Here is a 27,062-nt window from a genome sequence, read left to right on the forward strand (position 1 = left end):
AAAGTGCACTTTTGTTATACTTTTACACCAATATATGTTCCTGTGTTTGAACGACACGGGCAGATGGGGAGTGTCTGATGATTGCATATAGCGCCGAAGTTACTGGTCTTTACCATTCTTTCTTCTGCATGTCCTGGGGTGCAAAAGAAAAAGCATACAGCAACATGCGGGACTGGCAGGAACACTCAATAAAACTGAATAAAAAGAAAAGCAAGTGACGGTGAGATACGAAGAAGGCAGCTTCGCCAGCGTTTGTGTGTCAGAACCGGGGGTGGCGTTAGTATGCATCGTGGTACACTGCAGAGCTATAGCGCGTCTTTAGTGAAAACAGCCGTGTCAGATGGGGTTGTATGGATTGATTCTGAACGCGACTGAGAGAGTGAAAAGTGAATAAAAAAAAAAGCTAACCTTTACAAAGATCATAAATTGCACCGGCTGTTACAGACTGAAATCAAATGTATGTTTTTATTCTAAAACAGTAAGACTAAGAACAGTTTACTTCTCAAAAGGGAGGGGCGCAGGATCGAACCCGTGACCTCTTGATTCCCAAGCGGGGGCTGTATCTATTGAACCACAGAGTCAGCTATAGTAAACGTGGTGTCAATGTCGCATGTTAAGGCGGCGTTTTCTTTCTGCAGTTATATGTTTGAATAAAAGTGCAATTGTGTTATTCTTGTGAAAATGTTTCTTTGCTATTTGGACTTCAGGCTTCATACATTATATAGTTTATGCCTACATTTTGTCATCTACTACTAGAATATAAAAAAAGTTTCTGTTTTAACAATGTGTTGACACAGATTACTGTAGAAACGGAACAGACATGAAATGCGTGTGTTCCAAACAACGATCTATTATTTCACTCTAAAACTCCACTTCACTCCCAGATACTCAATCAAGGCATGAGCTGAGAGAAGTTCGTGCACGTTCTAAATTGGTGGGGGGATGGAATAGCCGGCTTCTCTTTATCAGCACATTTAGAAGACAAAGGGCGCTGGCGGAGAGGTGTGAAGGGATTTAAGAAGCAGTTTAAGGTGGGACGGAATTACGAGTTTTTTCGTAGGCTCTGGTAATTCTAGTGTTAAAGCCCTAGTGTGAGATATACAGTAGATTGTCACGGATGGCCAGGGACCGTGCCTGGCCGGGAAGGCCATACTGTGGAAGTGTCATAGGTGTATATGCAAGTGTTTAATTTACAAGTGGGTTTATAACTCTTTTTACAATTTAACAATTCATATTCTAAATCCAAGTCTTGCCTGTCTCCTGATTAACACTGTGCCTTGCCGTCATATTTTGTCTTCTAGAAGGTAAACCCACATTTGGGCTTAGCTGAACTAGCATTCCAAGGCCTACCCGATGAGTGGTTTCAGCTTACCCTGATCCACTTAAGGCTATGTACAATTTAATTACAATATTCATGAAACTCAATTATGGAATATAATGATTAAATTGTTATAATTGTAGTAGTGAAACAGTCAAACAACTCTTTGTCTTTGCACAGATATTTAAGGTATCATATGACATTCTTCTCTACATGTGTTTTTTTATTTGGAAAAAGCTTATGATAGCCTACCCTTTAGAATCTTGTGAAAAGTGCTTTAAGAGGATAGGGTTCTAAGACCATTGTTCTGTATCATTTAAGTCATGTACTTGTGCACTGAATTTTAAGTCAAGGCCATTCATTAGTGGTATTATCCTTTTCTAATGATGTGTCTTATGTCCTCTCATGTGTTTTATTTTCATGGACAGAATATCAAGGTGCAGCTGATGTTCAGAAGGTATCCAGTTTTGAACCTAAGGGAGCATCTTAGTGTATCATACAGTTCCCACTGGAAGAGCTCACAGGTTGATGTGATGTAGCTGGGAATAGAATTAGCACTACTCAGATTATGGTTCTTTCCAGAAAAGAATTCCTCCTAAAGACTGAGGAAATCATGAGACTGACCAACAAACTGCAGAAGCAGCAGTAGTTTTACTTATGTTGTGCCAGGTGGTGGTGGTGTAGTGGAACCTAAATCCACAAATGAAGGTCTTGATTTACCAGTCAGTCTGCATCTCCATCCTCACCTATGGTCAAGAGATGAACCAAAGAGCTGAATCAAAATTTGGATCCTTTACAGGTTTTCTGAGCAATCTGTTAAAGGATGACTAGCTAATCAATATACAGTAGATGGACTCTGGAGTGGAAACTCTGTATGTTCCAGATTGAAAGATGCAAGATAAAAATCTATACAAAAAATTCTAGACGGATTACCTCTTTGACCGTCCTGGGAGTATCGACAGGAGGGGTTGGAGGAATACACTGCAAAAAACGAAATCTAAGCAAGTGAAAAGTACTTATATCATGACGTTAAATCTTTTTTTCCTTATTGTAAGAATTATTGACTTGTCAAAAAACTTGTATTTACAATTATTTAGCATGGTTTGAGAAATCTTGTCAAGTAAATTTTCCTTACCCCATTGGCAGATTTTCTTGCTAAATAAAAGCAAAACAACTCTCATTTAAAGTTTTTTTGTCTAGTTTTTGCATATGCATTTTTTGCAGTGTATGCTGCGGATAGGCAGGTCAGAGAAGAAGACGACTATAATTTTGACATTCCAAGTCACATGCAATGCTATGGTTATATGCCATTACAATATACCAACTGATTTGATTATAAGTAGTTCCTAATCAAATCATCTGTTCATCTAGGATTTCCCTGAATGTTTCTTAGTACAGAAGAGCTCAGTGATATTTCAGGATAGCACCCGTTTTTTACTTACCAAGAAGCACAAAGCTGCACACAAACAATATAAAGCCATGATGCATTGGAAATGATTACAAAATCATGTCAGTTTTTTTCCTTCAGTTTATGGAGGGTGACTGATCCATCCCTGGAAGTGAATGTGCCATATTTAAAAAAACTGTGTAATAAGTTTAGCACATATTCGGATTAAACTTTTATCAAAATTAAGTTCTACCAAAACTAAATGTGAAATTAAAGTTTTCTATATCTTTTCAAGATAAAGTTAGGGTTCCCAGGCTTACCTGGGAATTATAATTCAGGCAAGTGACCTTCTCTGAGATCACCTGGGCTGCTTGAGGAGCTCTACAGATGTACCCTCAGTGTCCCTTAGAGTCTCTAATTGAACTGAAAATGTTTCCTAGTTATGCTTTGGTATGCTGAAAGTATATCCAGGTTGTAATTTAAGAGAGGACTCAGTGCCACATTAAAAAGAATTTGGAGCCAGGAGAGTGGTGTTGGCAAGAGATTTAAACAAAGAACATTCTCTGTATTGGATGGAATCATCTAAGAAGGGCATTATTATTTGTGCAGCTGTATTCTAGGCTACAAATGTGCAAGATTAATTCTATAATAGTAGAAATCTATATTAGCTCTGATTGCTGATGGTAATGATAAGAGAGCTGGTCTATGAATCTGTGCAATCTGTTTCACGATATCCATCTGAAATCACCACACTTATTGCCTAATTTTTTAAGGCATAGCTTATTTAGTATATAACCTTTTCAATGACATGAAGTCACATCCCTTGCAAAGAGTAAGTACAACTTACATTACCAACTTTGGGAGATTTTTCCATGTTCATGTGTACCTTCTAAAATTGAAATTATTTGAAAATAACAGTCTTCTTGTCCCCCTTCCCATTCAGTTAGTACTAAAGAAAGCAAGAATTAATGGACAGTTTGAGCGCACTCTTATACAGGGTGGTGCAGGGAAATGGGAAATTTTCATTTGACGTTCAATGCACGAATAAACACATTACAAATACATTTAATGATGAAATGTATTGTAAAGGATATTCAATTAATGATGGTAATCAATATTCATTCAATATTCATTTTATGTTTTGAAGAAAAGTACTTTTTTATCATTCAATTCTATTCTGTCAGCGATGTTCTCATCAACAAACTTGCCTCTCCCTGTCTGAGTTGATGGCATTTATGTCCATTCTTTTCACACGACCAGCGATGACCACAGTTTCTTCAAAATTACACACCCAAGTTGTAATCGCATGAGCAGATGAGTCACAATTATGAAGTCCTTAACAAAGTTCCCTGTTGCGCAGCAACCACACTGTCACCATTCTTAAAAAAGGCTTTCACAGCGAACACTCATTGTTCACCACACCACTGCTCCATCATAACTAATGGCAATGGGTTCTAAACGATGTCCCAAACAACTGCCAACACCCCATGGTCGCCAACACCTTTTTCCAAAATTTCCCATTTTCTTCCTGCGCCACCCTTAATCATTTAAATCATCACTTGTTCATTATACAATTCAAGATTTGACAGTGAAGAGCAGAACACTTTAAACTTCAGCATTAAATTCAGAGTTTGAAAAATGAATTTAGAAAAAACTATATGCAACAGGTAAGTACAGCGTTTAGTAGTGTCATCTTCCAGCACTTGAGTCATATACTGTATATTAATCATTTGTGGCTTGATGACACTTTTTTTCTAAGTGCCTGTCATGTTGTCTATCTTTGGTGGCTCAAATAATTAAAATTAATTTATGGAACAGAGTTTTTCATATCTGAACGTCAATGTACTGTATGTGTGTATTAGAGTATGGCAAAATCACTTTCAATTAAGGAACAAAAACTGCTGAAATGTTTTTATATAATTTTAGACTTGGTTTGCACTCAGGTCACTCCAACTGGTATGTGGAATGTTGTGTGAAAATGAACACCTAGATATCTTTGATGATAAAAAATATTTTATTGTGTTTGATTCTAAGGTTTTTCTGGTAACTGTGTTGGATGTGGAGAGAAAGGCTTTCGTTACTTCACAGAATTCTCAAATCACATAAATCTTAAATTAACAACTCAGCCAAAGAAACAGAAACACTTAAGGTATCTTCTCATCAGAAATGCTCAGGGTACTCTGGTAAAGGGTCCTCTGATCTGCTGGAAAGGAACAGGTAAGATTACTGATGCTTGTTACTTATACATGGACTGTCTAACCTATCTAACCTTATATTAATGCAGCCCTTTGAGAACAAATAAAGAGATTTTTATATATGTTTCTGCTCTGACTCGTCATCTCAGTGAATTTTAGATCTGTTGAGATAGATAGATAGATAGATAGATAGATAGATAGATAGATAGATAGATAGATACTTTATTAATCCCAAGGGGAAATTCACATAATCCAGCAGCAGTATACTGAAACAAAGAAACAATATTAAATTAAATAGTAATAAAAATAAAAAAATGAAAAAAAAAATAAAAATAAAAAAAGCAGACAATAACTTTGAGTAATGTTAGCATACACTTGCTACAAGTAAAACATTCAACATTTAGATATTATGGCTCTGACTCTGGTATTGTGGAATCCCAGAGCCTTAGGAAGTTCTTGTTAGTCTTTCTAAACATATAAACATCATCAACATTTTCCTGACATTTTCAGGAATTTTTGGACTACAATATTAATGGCCAAGATTACTCAGAACTGTTTTGGAAAGGGCTCTCCTAAATCAGATCTAATGTTTAACACTAATGATACCTTTAATTGGCAAAACTTCATGGGGGGGGGGCAATAAAAATTTCTGAAATGAAGATTTAGTATTTTATTACGTTACACTAGCAACTGAAAAAATCATCACACTTTAGCAGGAGTGGTGAACTCCAGGCCTCGAGTGCTGCAGTGGCTGCAGGTTTTCATTCTTACCATCTTCTTAATTAGTGACCAGTTTTTGCTGCTGATTACTTCTTTTAATTAACTTGACTCAGGCCGCATAGTTGTTTCTTTTTCTTTAATTAGCAGCCAAACAATAATGAGACACAAAACAAGACACCACATGACCAGCTCCCCTGTGCCCATTACACAATATCTGAAATTAAAGAGATGTGATGATCTTGGTAAGGTTGATCTCACAGGTCACCAAAACATATTGATGGTGCTCTTAGAAAGAACAGAGAAACAACAGTTTTCAAAATGTGTGCTGTGGCAGAAAAAGAGCAGCAACAAGCCATGGAATTAAATAACGGGTTTAATTAACAGCAAGAATTGGCATCTCATTAAGAAAGTGATCAGAGTGAAACTGGTTGGAGTTTGAAGCCCCGGTTTAGCTGGTCATCTGTTAGCTCGTTTTACATCTCATTTCTGATTGGCTATCATTTAATGAAGGAAGGAATCAATTTAGAGGGCTGAACTCTTCTAACAGATCTATTAAAGTGATGAGGAAAAAGTTAATTAGCAGTGAAAACTGGTCACTGATTAGGAAAAGGGTTAGAATGAAAACCTGCAGCCACATGCTGCACTCCAGGCCTGGAGTTCGCCACCCCTACTTTAGTACCTTTCTTTTTATTTTAGACTCTACTCTATATATTTGAATAACCCATTAAATATCTACTTAAATTCTATTGTAGTTTTCTAACGTAGCACTAAAATACTAAAGAGAAATTCTGGCCATAATACTGGTTTAATGAGAAAAGCATTACTGACTTTGATTATCAGTCTGATTAACCCTGCTTTTCTGGTTCAAAATTGCTAGCGAGACAGATAGTCTCATGTTATTCATTCAGCAAGCACAAGGCATTAATACTTTATCTGTTTCCCATGACCGTCCCCTTGGTGCATATAAGAAATATGCTTCCTTTAACTAATTCTACCCTCTTGGTATCCCTTCTTCATGTTTAGGCAACATATTAATTGGTGTATAAAGCTTTTTTTATGTATTGCTTAATTCATGAAGTGCTGTCCCTTATGTTTAGTGTCAAGAATTCTCCTTCTTTTACTATGTACCTTTTCTGAAAACCCTATTACCTCCGCCCCACCTTGAATATTTATTCTTGAGCTTGGTTGTAAGTGCTTAGAAACATGTCTCTTTTTTGCACTAACTACGGGCCTGCTACTGTTTTTTTCTAAGGAAGCTTCCATAAGATGGTTATATTTGTTTGTACATTGTTAATAATAATGCCACACCCTATTTCCACTATTTTCAGTTTTAGATGACAGTAATCTATACTTTTTCTAAATAGTGTGTTGAAGGTACTGCCTTATTGCAAATTACACTGGATTTAAAAAGTATTCAGACCCCTTCACTTTTTGAATACAAATGGCTAAAATTAAAAACTGAAATCTCTCATTTAAATTTGTAAACCTTTCTGAATATATGTTTTCGTGTTGTCATTATGGGTTTCTGAATGTATATTAATGGTGAAAATGGCAAATTTATCCATTTAAAATGGAATCTATCCTTCTATATAAATGCGGTCGGGATTGTCCTTCCGTCCTGTGAGTGCTACGCAGGCGCGGAGTTTCACACATGCCCCGTCCATTTTGCAATGCACGATGGGATTTGTAGTTTCGTTTTTCCAGGTAAAAGATGATTTTCTACTCCAGACTGTGCAATATCTTCTTCTTCTTTCTTTCTTACTATATAAAAGCGGTCGGGATTGCCCTTCCGTCCCGTGAGTGGAAAGCGTAGCGGTATTCCACTTATCACAGACTTAGTACTTGCAGCTTGTGGTACAAAGCGACATGATGTGAGCAGAGTTCTGGTGCTCCCATCGTTCCCTTGCTTTTGTGCACGATGCGCTGGAAAAATAGACAAAATTATGTTTCTGGAAATAATTAATGTTGATGGAGTATAAATGCCTCACCGCGTAGTAAATATCAGGGGGGGTTCAAAAGGACGACCTCAATATAGAAAAAAAGTTTAAATTTCATCACAAAAATAACAGAAACTACGAGTATTAAAGTAATAATGCTCAAATGCAATATAACCAAATTAATGAGTTTGTATAAAATATCAAATTGATCTACATATTGAATTGCCTTAAGAAGTGGTCAACTTAAAAGTCGGTCGCCATAAAAGGTGGGTCAGCCTAGTATAACAATAATGTGTGCAGAAAGTGTTACGGTCTGAATACTTTTTGAATCAACCCTAATTAAGTCTAATGTCCATCACAGAGAAATTGTTCAAAAGGGAGACATTTACTGTACAACTATATGTGTAGTGCAATTAAATATGCTTGCTTACCCTGTATTTGACTGTTCATATTTTTAGTTGTACTGGAATCCCCTGCAAGGTTGGTTTCTACCCAGCACCTGCTGCTTTTGTGGTAGATCTATGACTCTTGTTGGCCTGTAATGATAATATGCAGAAGATTTAGAAAACAGACATATACTGCTCATGTATGAGTAATATAGAGTCATATCAAGCAATGATTCACAAAGACTGCAGCTTTTGCTAACTGGTAATATAATAAGGTAGTCGTTAAACTTCAGCTTTAGGTCTAAAATATGGGGTCTCCTAAATTCTTTCAGTGTATCCCCAGTAAAGATCCAAATAATTATGTTAGGACAATGGTAGCCAGTCAATATTATATCCTTAAATCACCTCCTGGCCAGACTATTCATAATTCCATGGCTTGTTACTCAGGGCAGTAAAAATACATTGAGTGTCCTGCGTTAAATACTGCCAACAATTCTATCAGAACTTACAAAAGACATTTTTATTGTTTTCTTTTTCAAAGCAAAGAAGTAGGAGTTATATTTGTTAAACATAAACTACATGAATACTAAGTTACTGTATGTGGAGGGCTCTGTTACAATCAATGTAGATATTATCCACTTAATGATTCTTTTGCAGAAACTAGAGGACGACAAGGAGAATCTGGTGCCAGCGTTTGCATTTCCTCATTGCCTTCACATGGGATAAATCAATTAGGCGCTGTTGTATCAGCAGAGGCTGTCTTATCAGATAATCAGAATTCCTTCACAAGTATCCAAACATCAGGTATGAATGATGATCAGAAGACAAAATTGACTAAATACATTTCTTTAGGCACTTTGGAGGTGGGCTAGAAACAGGAGGGCAGTATGCTCAGATTCTCTTAGCATGACATACAATTGTATAAAGTAAAGCATTTATTTAAACTTGTTTTGGATCATATATTAATACCATATTTATATTTGAATATTTAATATGCTCACATATGTATTAAAGTGTTATAAACATATTTAGAATTACATTTTGGTTATTGTTTATTATGGGGCCATAATTGCATCTTGATTTCTTATAATATAGCTTTATACTTATTGTGCAGGTTTTGAGTTGGATCATGACTTTTATTTTTCTAAATCATTTGTTTACTGTTAACATTGTGATGCTACTTTTGTATAGCATAAGAGGCTGTCTTTTTTAAGATTTTTTTTATTATTTACTGATGCTTTCCATGGATGCCAGTCAATGGGTCTTCTGACATCTTGACAAAAATGGTACCAGCATCTGAGTTTTGGATTTCATTTCTTAAATGAAAATAAAAGGCACTTCCACAATGACTCTAGCATAAGATCTTTTGCTTTTCCTCTTTAAACTAATTCCTTGCTTTTGTGTTTGAAGATTGTTTATTTTATGGACTTACTGTATAGATGATAGGGATTCTTTATTTGTCTTTTGTACAGATATACGTAAGAAATCTGTCCAGTCAGATACCTGAAATATATTATAGGTCACTCATGCATATAGCAATAGAACAAGTACAAGACAATACAAATCCAGAACAACACTTACATTACTAGGTAACATATTGTTGGATGTTTAATGTATGTTATTATACAGTACAGTTTACTTATTCTATGATTCACATTATTGTGAATATATACTGCATAGAAGTAAAATCTGTTCTTCAACTCATTGGTGTATGGCCTACGGTGAGCAGCATCACAAAGAATTGGATCGGTCCTATTTCTGCAGCATTTAGTGTATATAGACTCTATTTTCAGAGGAGCAGAACCAATGATATCCTGTGCCTGCTTCACCGCCCTTTTCATTGATCTCTTTTGCAAGGCTGTGGTGTATCACTATCAGTACACTATTAACAGGGCTGCAGTAAAGGGTTATTAGTATTTGTTTCCACTTACTGCACTACCTCACACATCTGAGGAAGTGAAGGTACTGCTGTGCTTTTTCAAAGATGGCAGTGGTGTTTTGTGTCCAGATCATTTTCTCTGAGATGTGGAGACTGAGAAATTTGAAACTATCCACTGGTGAGTGGTTCACCTGTCACCTCCTTGAATCCAGAATAATTTATTTAGTTTTATCTTCAAGGTAAGGTTGTTGATGTGACACCAGTTAGCCTGACTGTACTTCTTCTAATGGTATGACGTTTAATCATTGTTTGTAATGAGACTGATAACTGTGGTGTCGTCAGCAAATTTAATTACAAGATTAGTGTTAAATCAGGCTGTACAGCTTTGTGGAGCCCTAGTGTTCACTATAGCACTCACGCTCTCTCTCTCTCACTCACTTGCTTGCACACTCGCACTCTCTCTCTAAACGCTTCCTATACAATCACAACATGCGTCGTACACGGGGCAAAACGATTTTCTTTGTAAAAATTAGGGTGTGCGTCTTACACAAGGGCGCATGGTACACGAGTAAATACGGTAAATATCATCCTAACATACACTACCCATCAAAAGTTTTAGAACACATGCATTTTTCCAGTTTTTCTTCAAATTTAATCGGTTGAAATGCAATGCATGACCTATGGTGAAAAGATAAGCAGTAAACTGCTAGAGGATTAAATTTAAAGTTCTGACTATCTTGGTGGTGAAGAGCAATGTAGAGGGTATATGATATCGCATCCTCCACAGATCTGTTTGGCTGGTAAGCAAAATCAGAGGGTCCAGAGAGGCAGAAATAATGCTATTGATATTTGACAGCTGAAGCTTTTCCAGACATTTCATGGCCACTGAGGTGAGAACATTTGGGCCGTAATCATTCAGACATGTAACTCTGGTCCTTTTGGGCATGGAAATGATGAAAGTCTTTTTGGTATTAAGACCATGGCCTTTTTTTGTGAATAAGAGTCTGTTCACTCCTATCTGTTAAATGTATATTCTGTTTTTATGACTATCTCTTTTTTTCACACCATCTTTAACATGAAGTCTGATATTTGAAACTGAATAGAAATTCAGCATTGCTTCCCTCTACGTTGCAACACTGCAGGATTAACAGTGTAATAGAAAATTAAAAGGACAAAGAAAAAAATCTAAATTGGTGTCAGATTCGTCCAAACATGAAATGAGTGTTTGGTATCGTCCCAATTCAGTATTAAACAAAGATATATATTTTTATTATAAAATATTCACTTATCAGTTATTGGTGATATGACATGGAGCACTCAGAAACAGCAGTGGTGTGGGGCTTCCAAACTAAAGCCATAAACAGGACTGTATCCTACTCAGTCTGTCTAGAAAAGGCTCACATTCCAATAACCTCAGTGAATACTCAAAACGCTTACTCTGACTTACATATGGCTAAGTGGTACTTTGATTTCAGAATGTTAATGTATACTTAAATAGCATAATAATTCAAAGTATCTCTCAAGGAGGCGGAGAAAACCATTGAAAAACGTTTATGCTTGATTAAAGAATTAACAAAGAAATATTGTAAGACTCAAAGGTGCAAAATGGGTTGCTTAAAAGGCAATGCAAAGAAATTAAGTCCAATCCTAAATCTGTAAATTGTAATCCAGAATCAGGAGCAGGAAAAAACACAAAACCGAAAATCCAAACAAACAAACAGCAATAATCACATAATTCTCTTCCAAAGCACATTCAACAGATGCACGGAAGTCACTCTCCCAGCTTGCCTTTAAAGGTTGTAGATGGATCTTTACAGTGAGGTATTGGTGGCCCTGCCTTTTATGGGATCCACCCACAAAATACAAGAAACATTGGAGAACAAAAATTTGCACATTGAAATAAAGAATAAAAAAAAGACATAAAATACATAACTAGGAAAATAATGTTAAAAATTAACAGTATTAACATAAAGAATATTAATCAAACAATAAAAAATAAATACAAAAAATACAGTTTAAATATAAGCCGGAGAGGAAGCCTGGCTTAAACATAACAATTGGTTCAGATGTCAGCCCCATTGTGTTTCAAGTGATATGAATTACTGTTGTTTAATTTCATTTTGTCAATATTTTACAAATACTGTAGATATGCAGCCCTTTAAAAAATGCTTTTCAGTTATTCATTATGTTGTTTCAGTACCATCGTTCACGCGGGTACATAAGAGAAATTCATTCCATGAACAGAACAGCAAGATTTAGGTTGTCCAAACTGCAAGTAAGCTAACCGGCATTCATGGTATCTCTCAGTGACTTGAACTAATGAGATCTAAACCCGTCACTCTGAGTTCTACCTTGAGGCCCTTTAATCATCAAAGACATCTCAGTGGATGGTTGCTGGTTCATAGCAATGATATGCCATAACGTTTTACAATAATCTACATTTTACATAATTTTTTGTATATACAGGATGTTGAAGGTATTTTGCATACAATAAAGTAGGTGTTGCCAATTAACTTCCTGATGGGCTATAAAACCTTAATACTATAATTAGTGTAGAAAAGTTTTGAAATCTTCACTATTGCTGTCTTTCAGTACAACATGAATTTGTAGAGTGAAATAAAGCATAATTTAAAGTGCCTTTTTCACATTATAACATGTCAGGACTGTTTTAACAGCCTAAGTCTCTAAGTTATCTAAAAACTCTCTGGCAAAGATTGTGTTTTTAATAACAGAATGAATTTTGCAGTAGCTATAACACGGACAAAACCCCTATTGTGGTGTGATGAATACAACTGCCTCATGTACGAAACATAAATATTTTACAGATTTTGCACAGTCATGGCCATAAACACGCATAAGTAAACAGATTTTCTCTTAAAATGTGACTAGTAACTCAGATGTCTTACTTTATAATTGAGAAAAGTCCTTAAGCATTGACTCAATTTGGTGATAAAGATCAGTCTTATCTTTTACATGTATATTCTACAGTGGAAAATGGTGCTAAGAACTTGTAAACACCAATGTCTCCTTAAAGTCTCCTCTTTGTAACTACAGGTATGTCCATTGAACAGAACCTTCCCGCACTGGTATCCAGTACTTCAGCAGTGAATTACAATGGTCAAGACTATCACAGACCCCAGCCTTCAGCACGTCACAGTAATCTGCCAACCCAGAATCCCGTTAGACCTTCAGTGACAGGTAAGTATTACTCTTTCCTGATTACTTGTATTCATAATTGTCTAAAAAGAACCAACTCATTTTTTGTACCTAGTAAGAGAGGTTGTTTTTTTTCAGTTTCCTTTATATGACAGTGGAGACACTAAAACAACAGCTTCACTTTCACTTTTGCATTTGCAGAGCCAATAAAAGGAAATGTTTTCCATTGTAATGTCAGATTGCAGCCTTCCTGAAAGTGGAAGCTTTCATTGATATCACAAGCTTGTATTGTTCTCTTTATTTTGACTCTTCAGTGGTTTAAAATTTAACCACTGAGTTAATTGTTATTGCTACTGTTAAACATAGCTAGATAGACATACAGTATACAAAATATGCTTTTTAGTAAATAAAAACATATTTGAATAATTGCCTGACTTACCAGTTTGAAAAACTTTTTTTGAAATGTCTATGGAATCAGCAGAGAAAAGCAAAATGTGCTGAAGAAAAAGACTTTTAAATATCTTAAATTAAGTCACTAATATGGGAAATATTTATACCATCAATGTTTTTAGGCAGCTTTGCTAATTCTGGACCACCAAAGAAAAGGCACAAAGGATGGTCACCAGAGTACTCAGCAGCCCCTGACGCTGCTGCGAGAAGCAGTCCATGTGCACTGGGAGTTGGTGCAAGAGCAGGTGTGTTCGCTATGCTGGGGAAGACATGCAGGAGATTCAGAGGCTATAATGATTTAAATTAGATGAAGCAGTATTTAATCTAATTATTTAATTTATCTAATTTAACTAATTAGAAATTTGCTAATGTGCTTTGACTGACACTTGATTTATTTTTTATAGACTAAACTTTGATTTACTATTGAAAACTGGAAAACATGTTCACAGTAAATGGAAAGGAAGTGCTGTGTCACAATACTAAAACTTGTTTATAAAATAATGTGCTTTTAGGTTATATTTTGAAAAAATGTATTTCCGAAAGCTTGCTGTGAAACACATTTTGGAAATTTCAAGTGAAATAATGCTAATCTTATAGGCAGTGGTCAGGAGTTTGCATGTATAAAGCATTGAAAAACACCTAAGAAAATTTGCCCTTTGTTTTAAATTCACACAATAGTAAAAACAAATGATTGGACTTTTTTGAGAAGCTTCATTTTCTTCACCGTCATTTCTTAGTTTCGAATGAAAAATCATTGCAGCTCTTTGGCAAGCTGCACCATCTAGTGTTTAAAGTAATGATGTACATGTCAATAGAATTCATATTCAAAACCTACATTTTCTTAAGGGGGTTCAGTGAAAAGATGAACATTTTGTCTCATGTAGTTTTCTTATTTGTACTTTCTGGAAAATGAGAAAAAATTGGTGTTGAGTGCAATGCATTTTTCGTTGCCTTTTCCAGCATAGCATTTTTTAAAACCAAGCCGGATTTGTGTGTTTGTTCTTGTAGGGATCTTCCTAACTGTGAATGACACCAAGGAGACCAAAATATATAAATGTAGACCACCCACATACAGCAACAGGAAAACATTTGTAAACTCTTTGGAAGTAATTGCATTTATGTATACATTTGTTTTAAAATATAGACTTGTCTTCATCAAAGACAGTAACTTAAAGCACAAAGTATTGTATTGTTCTTCTACACATTGAATACATAATTCAAACATTCATAGTGCTGGTTGGAAAAAGTATGTGAACACCTACTGGAGTAACAAGAGTTAGCAAACATGGAGTCCAATCAATGAAACAGGATTGGAGATATAGTTTAGAACTACCTTGACCTAAAAAAAGAAAGCCATTTTGAGTATGCTATTCACAAGAAGCATCTGCTGATGTGAAGCGTGCCTCTCAAAAAAAAAAACATCTCAGAAGATCTAAGATCAAAAGTTGTTGATTTGCATATAACAGGAAAGCAGTTGACTACATGGTAATGGAAGGCGATTTCAATAAAGAGGCCACTTACTATAGTACAGTATCCTAAATACAGTATATGTATGGCTATTTAGAATAAAAACAACTTGATATGTACAACAGATCATTTTTACCTTCAGCAGTTAGGCGGCTTAATTCCAAGGAGCAGAACAATAAAATCTGTAGCAGGTACTGCATTCTTAATAAGTAAGCATTTTTTATTTTTATCTTACTATATAGTCCCTCATTCTTTTGATTTATATTTTTTATTGCATTATATCTCACATAACCAACTGATTTTCTGATTGAGGTGTAGCACAATGTGTATGCATGTTTTTTTTGCACATTTACATTTCTTTGTTCAATTGTTTTATACTGTGTCACTGTGTTTTGAATAGCAATACATTGTATTACAGGTAACACAGCTAGAACCAAATAGCAGCATATTTATGAAAATAATGTTTGTTCCTTAAGCACATTTGACATTCTGTCTGAGCCACTAACACTCTACTTTTATAGATGGAATTGGAGTTTCACCCTCTTGCCAGCCTGCTTCTACAGGCTCACCCTCTAATTCATTAACTGCAAGTGGAGATTCCCTTCTGGTACCAGACAACCTTTTAAATATCTGCAGGATCCAACCAGTTATCTTTAAAGGTAAATGCCTGATGTGAGCTCGATTAGTGTCACAGAAAAATTAAGAGCTTTTATTTACTGTTTTATCTATCATCATAGCATAGCACAACATAGCATTTTTACGTTATCCAAGCTACTGTATAGAATCACAAATAATTATCTATAACCTACATTATGAAAAAAATTACAGAGAAAAAGAAAATATGTGAGCAAAACAATATATACTATAGGGGATATGAATCATGTCATATGCAAAATAAGAACAGAATGTTTTGTATTAGGGCGGCACGGTGGCGCAGTGGTAGCGCTGCTGCCTCGCAGTTAGGAGACCTGGGTTTGCTTCCCGGGTCCTCCCTGCGTGGAGTTTGCATGTTCTCCCCGTGTCTGCGTGGGTTTCCTCCCACAGTCCAAAGACATGTAGGTTAGGTGGATTGACGATTCTAACTTGGCCCTAGTGTGTGCTTGGTGTGTGGGTGTGTTTGTGTGTGTCCTGCGGTGGGTTGGCACCCTGCCCAGGATTGGTTCCTGCCTTGTGCCCTGTGTTGGCTGGGATTGGCTCCAGCAGACCCCCGTGACCCTGTGTTTGGATTCAGCGGGTTGGAAAATGGATGGATGGATGTTTTGTATTGTATTACCTTTTACAACTTAATTTTATAGGTATTTTCCTCATTGTTGTATATACATTACAGTATTTATTCTTCCTTTTAATGCTTTCTCTTCATTCAATTTACATTTGCATTTCATTTACACAGTAATTATTTTTAATAGTTTTTATAAAGCACCCAATATCAAGACAAGTGTCATATTCCTAGTTTCTTTTAGAAATCGCATTAAATAAAGATTAGAAAGGTTCAGTTTCCAATGGTGCACTTGTTATCTCCATCCTAATGAAGATGGCAATCTCGATTTGTATCTACTATGTAGTCATTGTTCATGTAGAATTTGCACATCCTTCATGTGACTGCATAAATTTTCCTCCAGGTAATCTGATTTTCCTCCTAAATCCCCAGACATGTGGGTTATGTTAATTTAGGTGAGTAAGAATGTGGGTGTATGTGTGGCTGTTTGAGAGTGGACCTTGAGATATTCTGGTGTCCTGTCTAGGGGTGCTACTGGTTTTGTGAATATCTGTATTTCCAGAGTGAAGGAAGTCGGCCAAGACCTGAGGATCCTGTTTAATTGGTTGCTTTTAGATTTTTCCAGGGACACAGCTCTCTGTGCCCTAAGCACTCCTAAATGTATTGGCAGTGAATTAGTATAGTTTTATGTTTTTTTAAACTAATGTAAATGGACAATCATTGATGCACTATTTCATGTTCACATCCATAGCAGTGGCAAAGCTTTCGAGGCAGCTAAGGCCCCTTCATCAGGCAAGGTGTAACAAAGAAACTGAAAATAACTGTCCTAATATAAGCTAGAGTATTTTTCAGTTTCTTTATTACACCTTGCCTGATGAATGGGGCCTTAGCTGCCTCAAAAGCTTGCATTTGTAATCTATTTAGTTAGCCAATAAAAGGTGTCATTTCACCCTACTTTCTCCTGTATGTTCACATCCATGGTTCACAGTTTACACTCGCCATTAACGTAACTACAGATGAGCAAGGGCAATTTTAGGGAGTTGGCAAATTCAAAATCAAAGAAAATTCAGTTATTTCTTTAATTTATAAATCATTCACTTGAAGAAAAAAAGAAGATTAGCTTACACATGGACTTTTTCTCACTCTTGTTATGACAAATGGACTTGGCTAACTGGCGTAAGTAATGCCTTTTTTTTGCTTTCTCTGTTTGCTGTTTATAAGTGTCAGTACTGAAGCATTGTGCACAAAAACAGGGGTATGACACCAAAAATGTCTTTCTGAAAAATACAAGTTGCATGAAAATAGCTGCAATCATCCAGACCAGTGTTTTTCAACCAGTGTGCCGCAGCTCGGTGGTGTTCAGTGAGAGCTACCAGGTGTGCCATGGAAATAATAGTGTAGTGCACTTGTCCCTGAACTTGAGAGGGACAAGTTCCATAGGTGGTTAAGACTTGTCTTTAGAGGATAAGACTACCTAGAGAAGCTAACATAAAAGCAGCTCTGCAAAAGCCATGTCAGAACTCATCCGGCATGTCTCCTGGCTGTTAGAGTCCATCTGCCCTGGTGTGTGGTCGCCAACGAGCCTCACAGGGCTGGTGGATAGTGGGCAGACAAGTTGCCTCTGAGGCACAGAGGGATGGGCAAAGGAGTGAAGCAGCTTGGAGATGCCATCAAAGTACTCACTAAAAGTAGTGTTTGTGAATGCTGATCTCGGAGCTTCTTTTTTTACCAGTTTCTCTGGTAGTCCTGCCCTTTGGGCAGTTGAACAAGGGTATGAGATATACTGTATATGTGTATATGTTTAGTAAAATAGTGGTCTGCCTTGGGATGATTTTGGTTACAAAAATTGTGCCACTAAAGAAAAAAGAACTTGACCTCTTGGTGTAGTACAGGATAAGTTGGGGGGTAGGGCGAGTTATGTGTTAAGAAGTGGAGGTCTGGGGATCTTACAATGTGAATTTGTACCCAGGTGAGGTAAGCCTGGAAACTTGAATAGGACTGGACAAACTGGCAGCATGTGTAGAATAAAACTAGGGTGGGTATGACTCTCTGGGTGAGCTAAATAATAAACTGGGATGCAAGACTTGATGCAAACTTGAGAAAATCAAAGGACTAGTGATTTTATGATGTGGATTTACAGAATACAGTGGGAATGGCCAAGAACTGGGAACTCTATTAGTAAAGGCAGAATAAGATTTGGATTGGACTTAAGCTATGGGTGTGTTATAGGACAAATGGAAGTCCATGTTATTAGAAGATTACGGAGGTGGGGGTTTGGACATTATGGTGTGGGTATTGGCAGAATGGGGAACTGGGCAAGTTGGCAGAAGATTTTGGCATCTTAGAGACAGGTGTAGTATAAAATTTGTGTGGCAGGTGCACCTTTTCCTTTCTACATCTATAGGACAAGTTATGGGAGGAATAAAAGGACTGCAGATGTCAAGGACTAAAGTTCTGGAGTGCAGTAGAAATGGGAAAGCTGGCATCAGATTGTACAGCAAGGTGGAAAGAGTATAATACATTTTAACCTGGATTTGTCTTGTGGGTCTGGTACTGGACAGGCCAAGATGTGTGTTGACTCTGTGATGAGGACCACAAGAGCATGATAGCTATGAAAGACACTATATAAATCACAGATAAATGTGAAAGGCACTGTATAATAGATAAGTGCTGTTTCAGTTTGACAACCCCAAAAACTACACTCCCGCTCAAATTTTTTTCACCAGCCACCGCTGGTAGTGTAACATAACTTTCTACCAAATATTTGATTAACAACACTGTCATCCTCTGTGACAAAACTTAAAGAAATCTAACTACAGCATCACCGTTTTTGCTGGAACTTTTTTGCCTGTGAATTATTAGTTAAATTAAGGAAGACCGAGGGCACCACAAAGTTGGTCAGCACAGGCGTTAAGAACTTGAGGACTGACTTCATCTGGTCCCTCAGCTTTTCCTGTGTGTAGCTGCCTCATTTGTCTCCTTACTTGATTTTCAGTTATGGACAGTCCACACTGTTGATCAGAGATGGACTTGTCATTGACCTATCCAGTTGATGTCGCAGGAGCAGATGATTTAGAAGGTATGTTATGGGAAGACATGTTATTGGTAGGTGGTGGCAGTGGGAGGAAAAATCTATGAAAAATTGGTTCTGACTATTAACTTTGTCCAGATCCCCTTTTAGCACCTGAGCCCTGGATTGTTTAAGTCCCGTAATTATACCCTGTCCAATTCAGAAATTCGTCATGTTATTCTGAGTGAGTTTGTATTCTATTTTAGCTTTGTAAGCTTCCTTTCTTTCACTCACCATTTTCTTTAGTACACACTGTATGTCCTTCAGGGTCTCTTTGTCACTGGATTTGAATGCTTTCTTTTCCTTATTCAGGAGACCTTTTACCTCCTTAGTAATCCAGGGCTTTTTATTTGTAAGGCAGTGGACTGTCTTTGTGGGTACCACTGTCTCAACATAGAAGTTAATATAATTTGTAATGCAGTGACAGAGTCCCCAAATATTGTCCCCATGTGACTTGCACATCATTTCCCAGTCTGTCATTTGGAACCAGTCATTCAGAGCCATTTTAGCCTTGAGGCTCCACTTCCTCACTGTTCTGGTGGTAGCATGTTGCTGTCTAATAACGGGCTTGTAGCTGGGAGTAAGGTGAATCAGGTAGTGGCCAGATTTGCCTAAAGAAGCAAGTAGATTACACTTCAAGGCATCTTTAACGTTTGAATACAGCAGGTCCAGCTTGTTATTTACTCAAGGAAACATGTCACAAACTGGTAGAAATTTGTCATCATTCCTTCTAAAGTCACATGTTTGAAGTCAACAAATACTATAACAGCAGGGTCGGACAGAGTTATCATTAAAGTGTTGGTGATCTCCATTCCTAGCTCCCAACACAGGATCACGGGGCCCACTGGAACCAATCCAAGCCACCAAATGGCACAAGACAGGAACAACACTGGGCACAGCGCCAGCCCACCGCAGGGCACACACAAACACATACCCACACACCAAGCACACACTAGGGACAATTTAGGATCGCCAATGCACCTAACCGGCATGTCCTTGAACTGTGGGAGGAAACCCACACAGACACGGAGAGAACATGCAAACTACACGTAGGGAGGACCCGGGAAGCGAACTCAGGTCTCCTTACTACGAGGCAGCAGAGCTACCACTGTGCCACCGTGCCACCCTCAGCCAGAATTTCAATGTCTGAATTAAAAAACTGTAGTTTTATTGTAATATGCCCCTTTTTACACCATTACTCATTCACATACAGTAGATGACCAGTCCACCTGCCGTCTTTTTTCCACACCACACTGGATCTCCATCTGCTCGAATAAGATCAAATCCGTCCAGCATTAAAAAACAGTGTCAGATATATCAGGTTTAAGCCAGCTATCCGTAAAACACAAAATGTCACTGTATTTGTGTACTCCATGACCCGCTATAAGCACGGACAGTTCATCCATCTTTTTTGACAGCAATCAGACATTTCCCATTATAGTGATGGCAAACCAGTTCTAAAACCTTTCTGTCTTGCTTTTACTGTCGCACCAGTACATACTTGCTGGGATATACTCCAGCATCTCTCGACCCAACTCTGGATACGTGGGTTTAAAAAATGATTGAATGGCTTTTAACTATAAAGAAAATACATCTCACAGCCTATTTATTCAAATAAATAAGGAAGAGCAATGACTGCTGTGTTTTAGCGTCACCAGGAGCTAAAGCAGATTCTGCTAACTTTTACTTCCATCTCTAAACCTCAGAAGGAGCAAACTGCATTTACAAACTAATTTGATTAAATATTTGTGAGTGGGGAAATGATTGAGAAAGTTCCAGGTTCAAACAAATGATTTATTGTGAAAATACCTTCACAGGTCATTCATAAACACAGGCACAGGCACAATTCTTCCTTTCTCTCTTTCTTCCTCTCCTTTCACTCCTCCAGGTGAGTGTTGGCCAGCTCCTCCCAAATCTGAAACTCTTGTACTGAAGCATAGCTGCTCCCTTATCCAGGACCCACTTGTACTTCCAGTGCCACTGACCCTTAGAAGCACTGCTAGGTTAGGAAGAAGTCCCATGAAACAGGGAACATTAATTAATTGAGCGCTCACAGGCAGCATCCTCAGAACCCAATAGTGCACCCTCATGGGACTACAATTCCCAACATGCCCTGTGGGTATCCATAGAGCTACTGTAACCCAGGAACACTGACATCTATTGTTTCAGGGGAATAAATAACCCCACTTGTTGTTCTATTGAAGTAGCATCCCATCTGGTTAAGGATCCTTTATCCAGTCCTTCCGGAATGCCAGCATATTGATTCCTGTCCATCTGTTGGCTGCATCAGGGACCACTCAAGCTAACTGGTGGGCCAGCCTCCCATCCAGGTAAGGAATCTTGAGCCAGCCTGGCCGGGACGCCAGACCATGCCTGCCATCCATTACATACATTAAGTGATCTTTTGAGCACCTGGGTTTAAGTTGGTTGTGTATTTAGGTTTGCACACAGTTAACAATTTATACTGGGTTATAGTGGCATGTTGGAAGAATCTTTCTGGGACAGCTACACTATGTGCAATTTAATTAGAGCAAGGAAAATATATGTTTTGATTATAACAGATGTAAAATAAAAATGTCAGAATATATGTAATACTGCAAAATTAACATTCACAATAATTTAAAAACATTTATTTTTAGCATTGTTTTATTATCATTTTTTAAATTATATATATACAGTGGTGTGAAAAACTATTTGCCCCCTTCCTGATTTATTATTCTTTTGCATGTTTGTCACACAAAATGTTTCTGATCATCAAACACATTTAACAATTAGTCAAATATAACACAAGTAAACACAAAATGCAGTTTTTAAATGATGGTTTTTATTATTTAGGGAGAAAAAATCCAAACCTACATGGCCCTGTGTGAAAAAGTAATTGCCCCTGAACCTAATAACTGGTTGTGCCACCCTTAGCAGCAATAACTGCAATCAAGCGTTTGCGATAACTTGCAATGAGTCTTTACAGCTCTGGAGGAATTTTGGCCCACTCATCTTTGCAGAATTGTTGTAATTCAGCTTTATTTGAGGGTTTTCTAGCATGAACCACCTTTTTAAGGTCATGCCATAGAATCTCAATTGGATTCAGCTCAGGACTTTGACTAGGCCACTCCAAAGTCTTCATTTTGTTTTTCTTCAGCCATTCAGAGGTGGATTTGCTGGTGTGTTTTGGGTCATTGTCCTGTTGCAGCACCCAAGATCGCTTCAGCTTGAGTTGACGAACAGATGGCCGGACATTCTCCTTCAGGATTTTTGGTAGACAGTAGAATTCATGGTTCCATCTATCACAGCAAGCCTTCCAGGTCCTGAAGCAGCAAAACAACCCCAGACCATCACACTACCACCACCATATTTTACTGTTTTTTTACTGATGTTCTTTATCTGAAATGCTGTGTTCCTTTTACACCAGATGTAATGGGACATTTGCCTTCCAAGCAGTTCAACTTTTGTCTCATCAGTCCACAAGGTATTTTCCCAAAAGTCTTGGCAATCATTGAGATGTTTCTTAGCAAAATTGAGACGAGCCCTAATGTTCTTCTTGCTTAACAGTGGTTTGCGTCTTGGAAATCTGCCATGCAGGCCGTTTTTGCCCAGTCTCTTTCTTATGGTGGAGTCGTGAACACTGACCTTAATTGAGGCAAATGAGGCCTGCAGTTCTTTAGACGTTGTCCTGGGGTCTTTTGTGACCTCTCGGATGAGTCATCTCTGCGCTCTTGGAGTAATTTTGGTCGGCTGGCCACTCCTGGGAAGGTTGCACTGTTCCATGTTTTTGCCATTTGTAGATAATGGCTCTCACTGTGGTTCGCTGGAGTCCCTAAGCTTTAGAAATGGCTTTATAACCTTTACCAGACTGATGGATCTCAATTACTTCTGTTCTCATTTGTTCCTGAATTTCTTTGGATCTTGGCATGATGTCTAGCTTTTGAGGTGCTTTTGGTCTACTTCTCTGTGTCAGGCAGCTCCTATTTAAGTGATTTCTTGATTGAAACAGGTGTGGCAGTAATCAAGCCTGGGGGTGGCTACGGAAATTGAACTCAGGTGTGATACACCACAGTTAGGTTATTTTTAACAAGGGGCAATTACTTTTCACACAGGGCCATGTAGGTTTGGATTTTTTCTCCCTAAATAATAAAAACCATCATTTAAAAAATGCATTTTGTGTTTACTTGTGTTATATTTGACTAATGGTTAAATGTGTTTGATGATCAGAAACATTTTGTGTGACAAACATGCAAAAGAATAAGAAATCAGGAAGGGGGCAAATAGTTTTTCACACCACTGTATATATATACTGTATATGTGTATGTATATATATATATATATTATATATATATATATATATATATATATATATATATATATATATATATATATATATATATATATATATATATATATATATATATAATGTACATTTTCTGTTTGGCCAATAAAGAGGTGCATTTTACACTGTTTTTTGCAGGTCATGGAATCTTTCCATATCTCTGTGGAAATGTAAGTGATGTCATAGTGAGTCCCCTCTTGCAGTCCTGCTACAAAAACTCCCAGGCTCTACCAAGGGTTTATGAGCAATACGGTGCCTCCCCAATCCAACCACTTTCAGTGGAGATGCAAATTTTGCTAACAGTGTACTATCTGGTTCAGCTGGGTAAGTTATGTTTTTAAGAGTTAATCATAGCTACATTAATCAAGCTATTTGTGTTCTGTCACAAGGATTTAAAGAAAAAGCTATCATAATGCTCATTCTTAAATATAACTCATCTCTTATCTGTTTGTTCACGTGACCATTTTCTCATCTTTTCATCATCTTATTTTTTTTATTTTCCCTTCCCCAATTCTTCTGTCTTTTCAGTCGTTACACGACATCCATATTAAAGTTGTTCACCAGAATGACATCCAATTTAATAAAAACATTGACACAACTACTCAGACTCTTTTCTCAGTACTTAGTGGAAGCACCTTTGACAGTGAGTACTATTAGAAGGTGAACCTTTTTCCAAGTTTGAGGTCTAGAGCTCTCTGGTGCAGGTTTTCATTAACACTGGAATTCCTGAAGCCTACCGTCATCGCCAGCAGCATGGCGAAATGCTTGCATACTGAAGTGACTTTAGCTGCAGGTGGAAGTCCCATTTTACTTTATGGTGCCAAGTAGAGTGCAGCAGTCTATTAGCCAGCGAAAGCTCTGTGAAGAAGCTGTCTGTTGTTATGGTCCTACCTTTGTCCAGTCTGATAGCAGTCACAGGACATCATATCTTTGATTGTTGATACAACAAATAGTTCTGAGCAGGTATCAGCCATAGCGTTGCTCTTGTTACAAGAATGCAGATAAATGCCATCAACTCAGAGAAGGAGGGGCAAGTTCATTGTACTGCATGAATGTCACTGAGAATAAAAATAAATAATAAAAAAACAACTGCTAACTTTTATAAGTAGCCAAAATGTATACTGGGTATTACAGACTCAAATCAAATGTATGTTTTTATTATATTATAGTAATAATAATAATGATAATAGCACTACTAATATCACTACTCAAAACCTTTGGTTTATAAGGCAGCGGTTCTTACCTCTGCACCATTCAAGAACATGTATAAACTCCCTGTCGATTGACAATTGAACGGGTTTTTAACTCATTGACAGCAACATGTAAATCAAATGTTTTTTTTTTCTTTGGTTATATTCTTGAATAAAAGCACACATGTGTATTTGATATTTGGACTAACGTCTTCACACATTATACACTTCACATCATTATAAGTATAACATGGAAAAGGTTTCTGCTTTAGGAATGTGTTCAGCATTTCTTGCCTCGCATTTATTTCCTTTCATCCTACACTTACCCAGATCTTTGTAGACACGGAACACAAATGAAATGCATGTATTCCAAATAATGATATACTGTATTATTTATCCTATACAACTCCAGGCACATCACATGCAGATAAGGAGCCTTGGCTTGAGCTGGGAGACCATTTTGCCCACAAGCTGAGCTCCATCAAGGAATGGGATGGGACAGCAAGTTGCTTGTGGTGATCAACGCATTTACAAAACAAAAGACGCAGATGGAGAGGTGCAAAGGGATTTAAGGCGGGCTGAGATTATGAGTTTTTTCATAGGCTTCAGGAATTCTAGTGTTAAGGATATCTCGGTAATTTGCTTCAGTCAAATTTCCATCAACTCTGTCTACTCTCCCGGTCCCTGTCACTGAAAAGCATGATGTTGCCATCACCATGCTTCGCCATTGGAATAGTATTGCACTGGTAATGAGTGGTACCTGGCTTCAGATGAGAGAATCTTGTTTTTCACCATCTGAGAGTCTTTTAGGTGTCTTTTTGCAAACTCCAAACTGGCTTCCACGTGTCTTTTACTGAAGAGAAGCTTCTGTCCGGCAACTCTATCATAAAGCCAGGATAGGTGGAGTGCTGCAGTAAAGGAAGTCCTTCTTGAAGATTCTCACATTTCCACAAAGATTCTCAGGAGCACAGCCTGAGTGACCATCGGGCTCTTGGTCACCTCTCTAACCACTGCCCTTCTGGCCGACTGGCCAGCTCTTGGAAGAGTTGCGGTTGTTCCAAACTTCTTCAATTTTAGAATTGTGACGGTTACTGTGCTCTTTGGCACCAGCAACTGCAAGAATTTTTGTAGCCTTCCGCAGGTCTTTGTCTCAACACAATCCTGCCTCTTAGCTCCACAGGCTTTGACCTTATGGCTTAGTTCTAGTTCTGATACAAGTTGTCAATCTTTCCTAATCATGCGCAATTAAAGTATAGAAACAGCTTAATAGTGATCAGTAAAATGTGATGCACCTGAGACATATTTCAAGTGTCACAGCAAACAGTTTGAATACCTGTGTCAATACAATGTTTCAGATTTCTATTTTTATTCAATTTGCAATAATGTCTAACATCTTGTTTTAATTTGTCATTCTGAGATGTGCATGCTGGGAAAAAATAATTAAAATGATTTTAGTACAAGGCTGCAACATAAAATTTAACCACAAAATGTGAAAAAAGTAAAGGGGTCTAAATGCTTTCTGAATCCACTTTAAATTTTACATCAGGTTAATTAATTCCAAGCCATGCTTCATTAGCTGTTTTTTTTTCAACTTGTGTTATTTTTCAATCGGTATTGATGCCAAAGTGTCTTCACACACCCGATTTAACTCGCGATGGTAGAAGATAATTTTGTTTTGCTTTTGTGACGACAGCTAATATGCTCTTTTTACTATAAGAATGAGGAGAATGTGTGGCCAAAATAAGCCTGCACCTGTCTACTGGACCTATATTCCACCTACTGGAATATAAGAAAAAGGTCATATCTTTTCTTCTCCTAATATAGGTGCTGGTAGAAGCCATACATAGCTTCCAGAATCAATTAAAACTTTGTTGATATGGTGAAAGGGAGAAGGGAGAAACACACACATTATATACAACAATACATTGCGTATTATCAGGCTATACTGTTTTTGTCCAGTCCTGATGTGAATTTTAAAATTTTAGTATCACATCCAACATTTTTGTGGGTGGCTGATGGGGAGTAAGCACTAAAAAAAAATTGAAAAGCATAGCAGCTACTAAATATAACAACCAAATAAAACATACATTTATCAGTCAGATACAGAGAACCAAACATCAGTCCATTTAAAATTTGTTCTGGTAATTTAGTCCAGCAGCGCTCATCCACTCATAGGACAGGTGCAACAGGATAAAAATCTATGTTTGCAATAAAAAACTGCAGTACACTTTAAGTTTCTGCTTTTCCAACTTCTTACAAGAAAGTAAACCTTTATGAAACACATCCTTGTCTATAATATTTCTAAGCTTAAAAGGAGGACGTATTTAGATTTCTCTCTTGGGTAGTGTGGCATTGCAGCCACCAGTG

General features: G+C 37.3%; 1 protein-coding gene across 2 annotated transcripts in view; it reads left to right on the forward strand.

Annotated features, from left to right (window-relative positions):
- greb1 (growth regulating estrogen receptor binding 1) overlaps positions 1–27,062 on the forward strand; it is a 184,012-nt gene that overhangs the window by 87,441 nt on the left and 69,509 nt on the right. For both annotated transcript variants that reach the window (XM_039748922.1, XM_039748923.1), the window contains 6 exons: positions 4,740–4,922; positions 8,601–8,747; positions 12,877–13,020; positions 13,551–13,673; positions 15,417–15,554; positions 23,644–23,829. In XM_039748922.1, coding sequence (XP_039604856.1) covers positions 4,740–4,922; positions 8,601–8,747; positions 12,877–13,020; positions 13,551–13,673; positions 15,417–15,554; positions 23,644–23,829 — 921 coding nt within the window. The remainder of the gene's footprint in view (positions 1–4,739; positions 4,923–8,600; positions 8,748–12,876; positions 13,021–13,550; positions 13,674–15,416; positions 15,555–23,643; positions 23,830–27,062) is intronic.

This window comes from Polypterus senegalus, chromosome 3, assembly GCF_016835505.1.
Source record: "Polypterus senegalus isolate Bchr_013 chromosome 3, ASM1683550v1, whole genome shotgun sequence".
NCBI lineage: Eukaryota > Metazoa > Chordata > Cladistia > Polypteriformes > Polypteridae > Polypterus > Polypterus senegalus.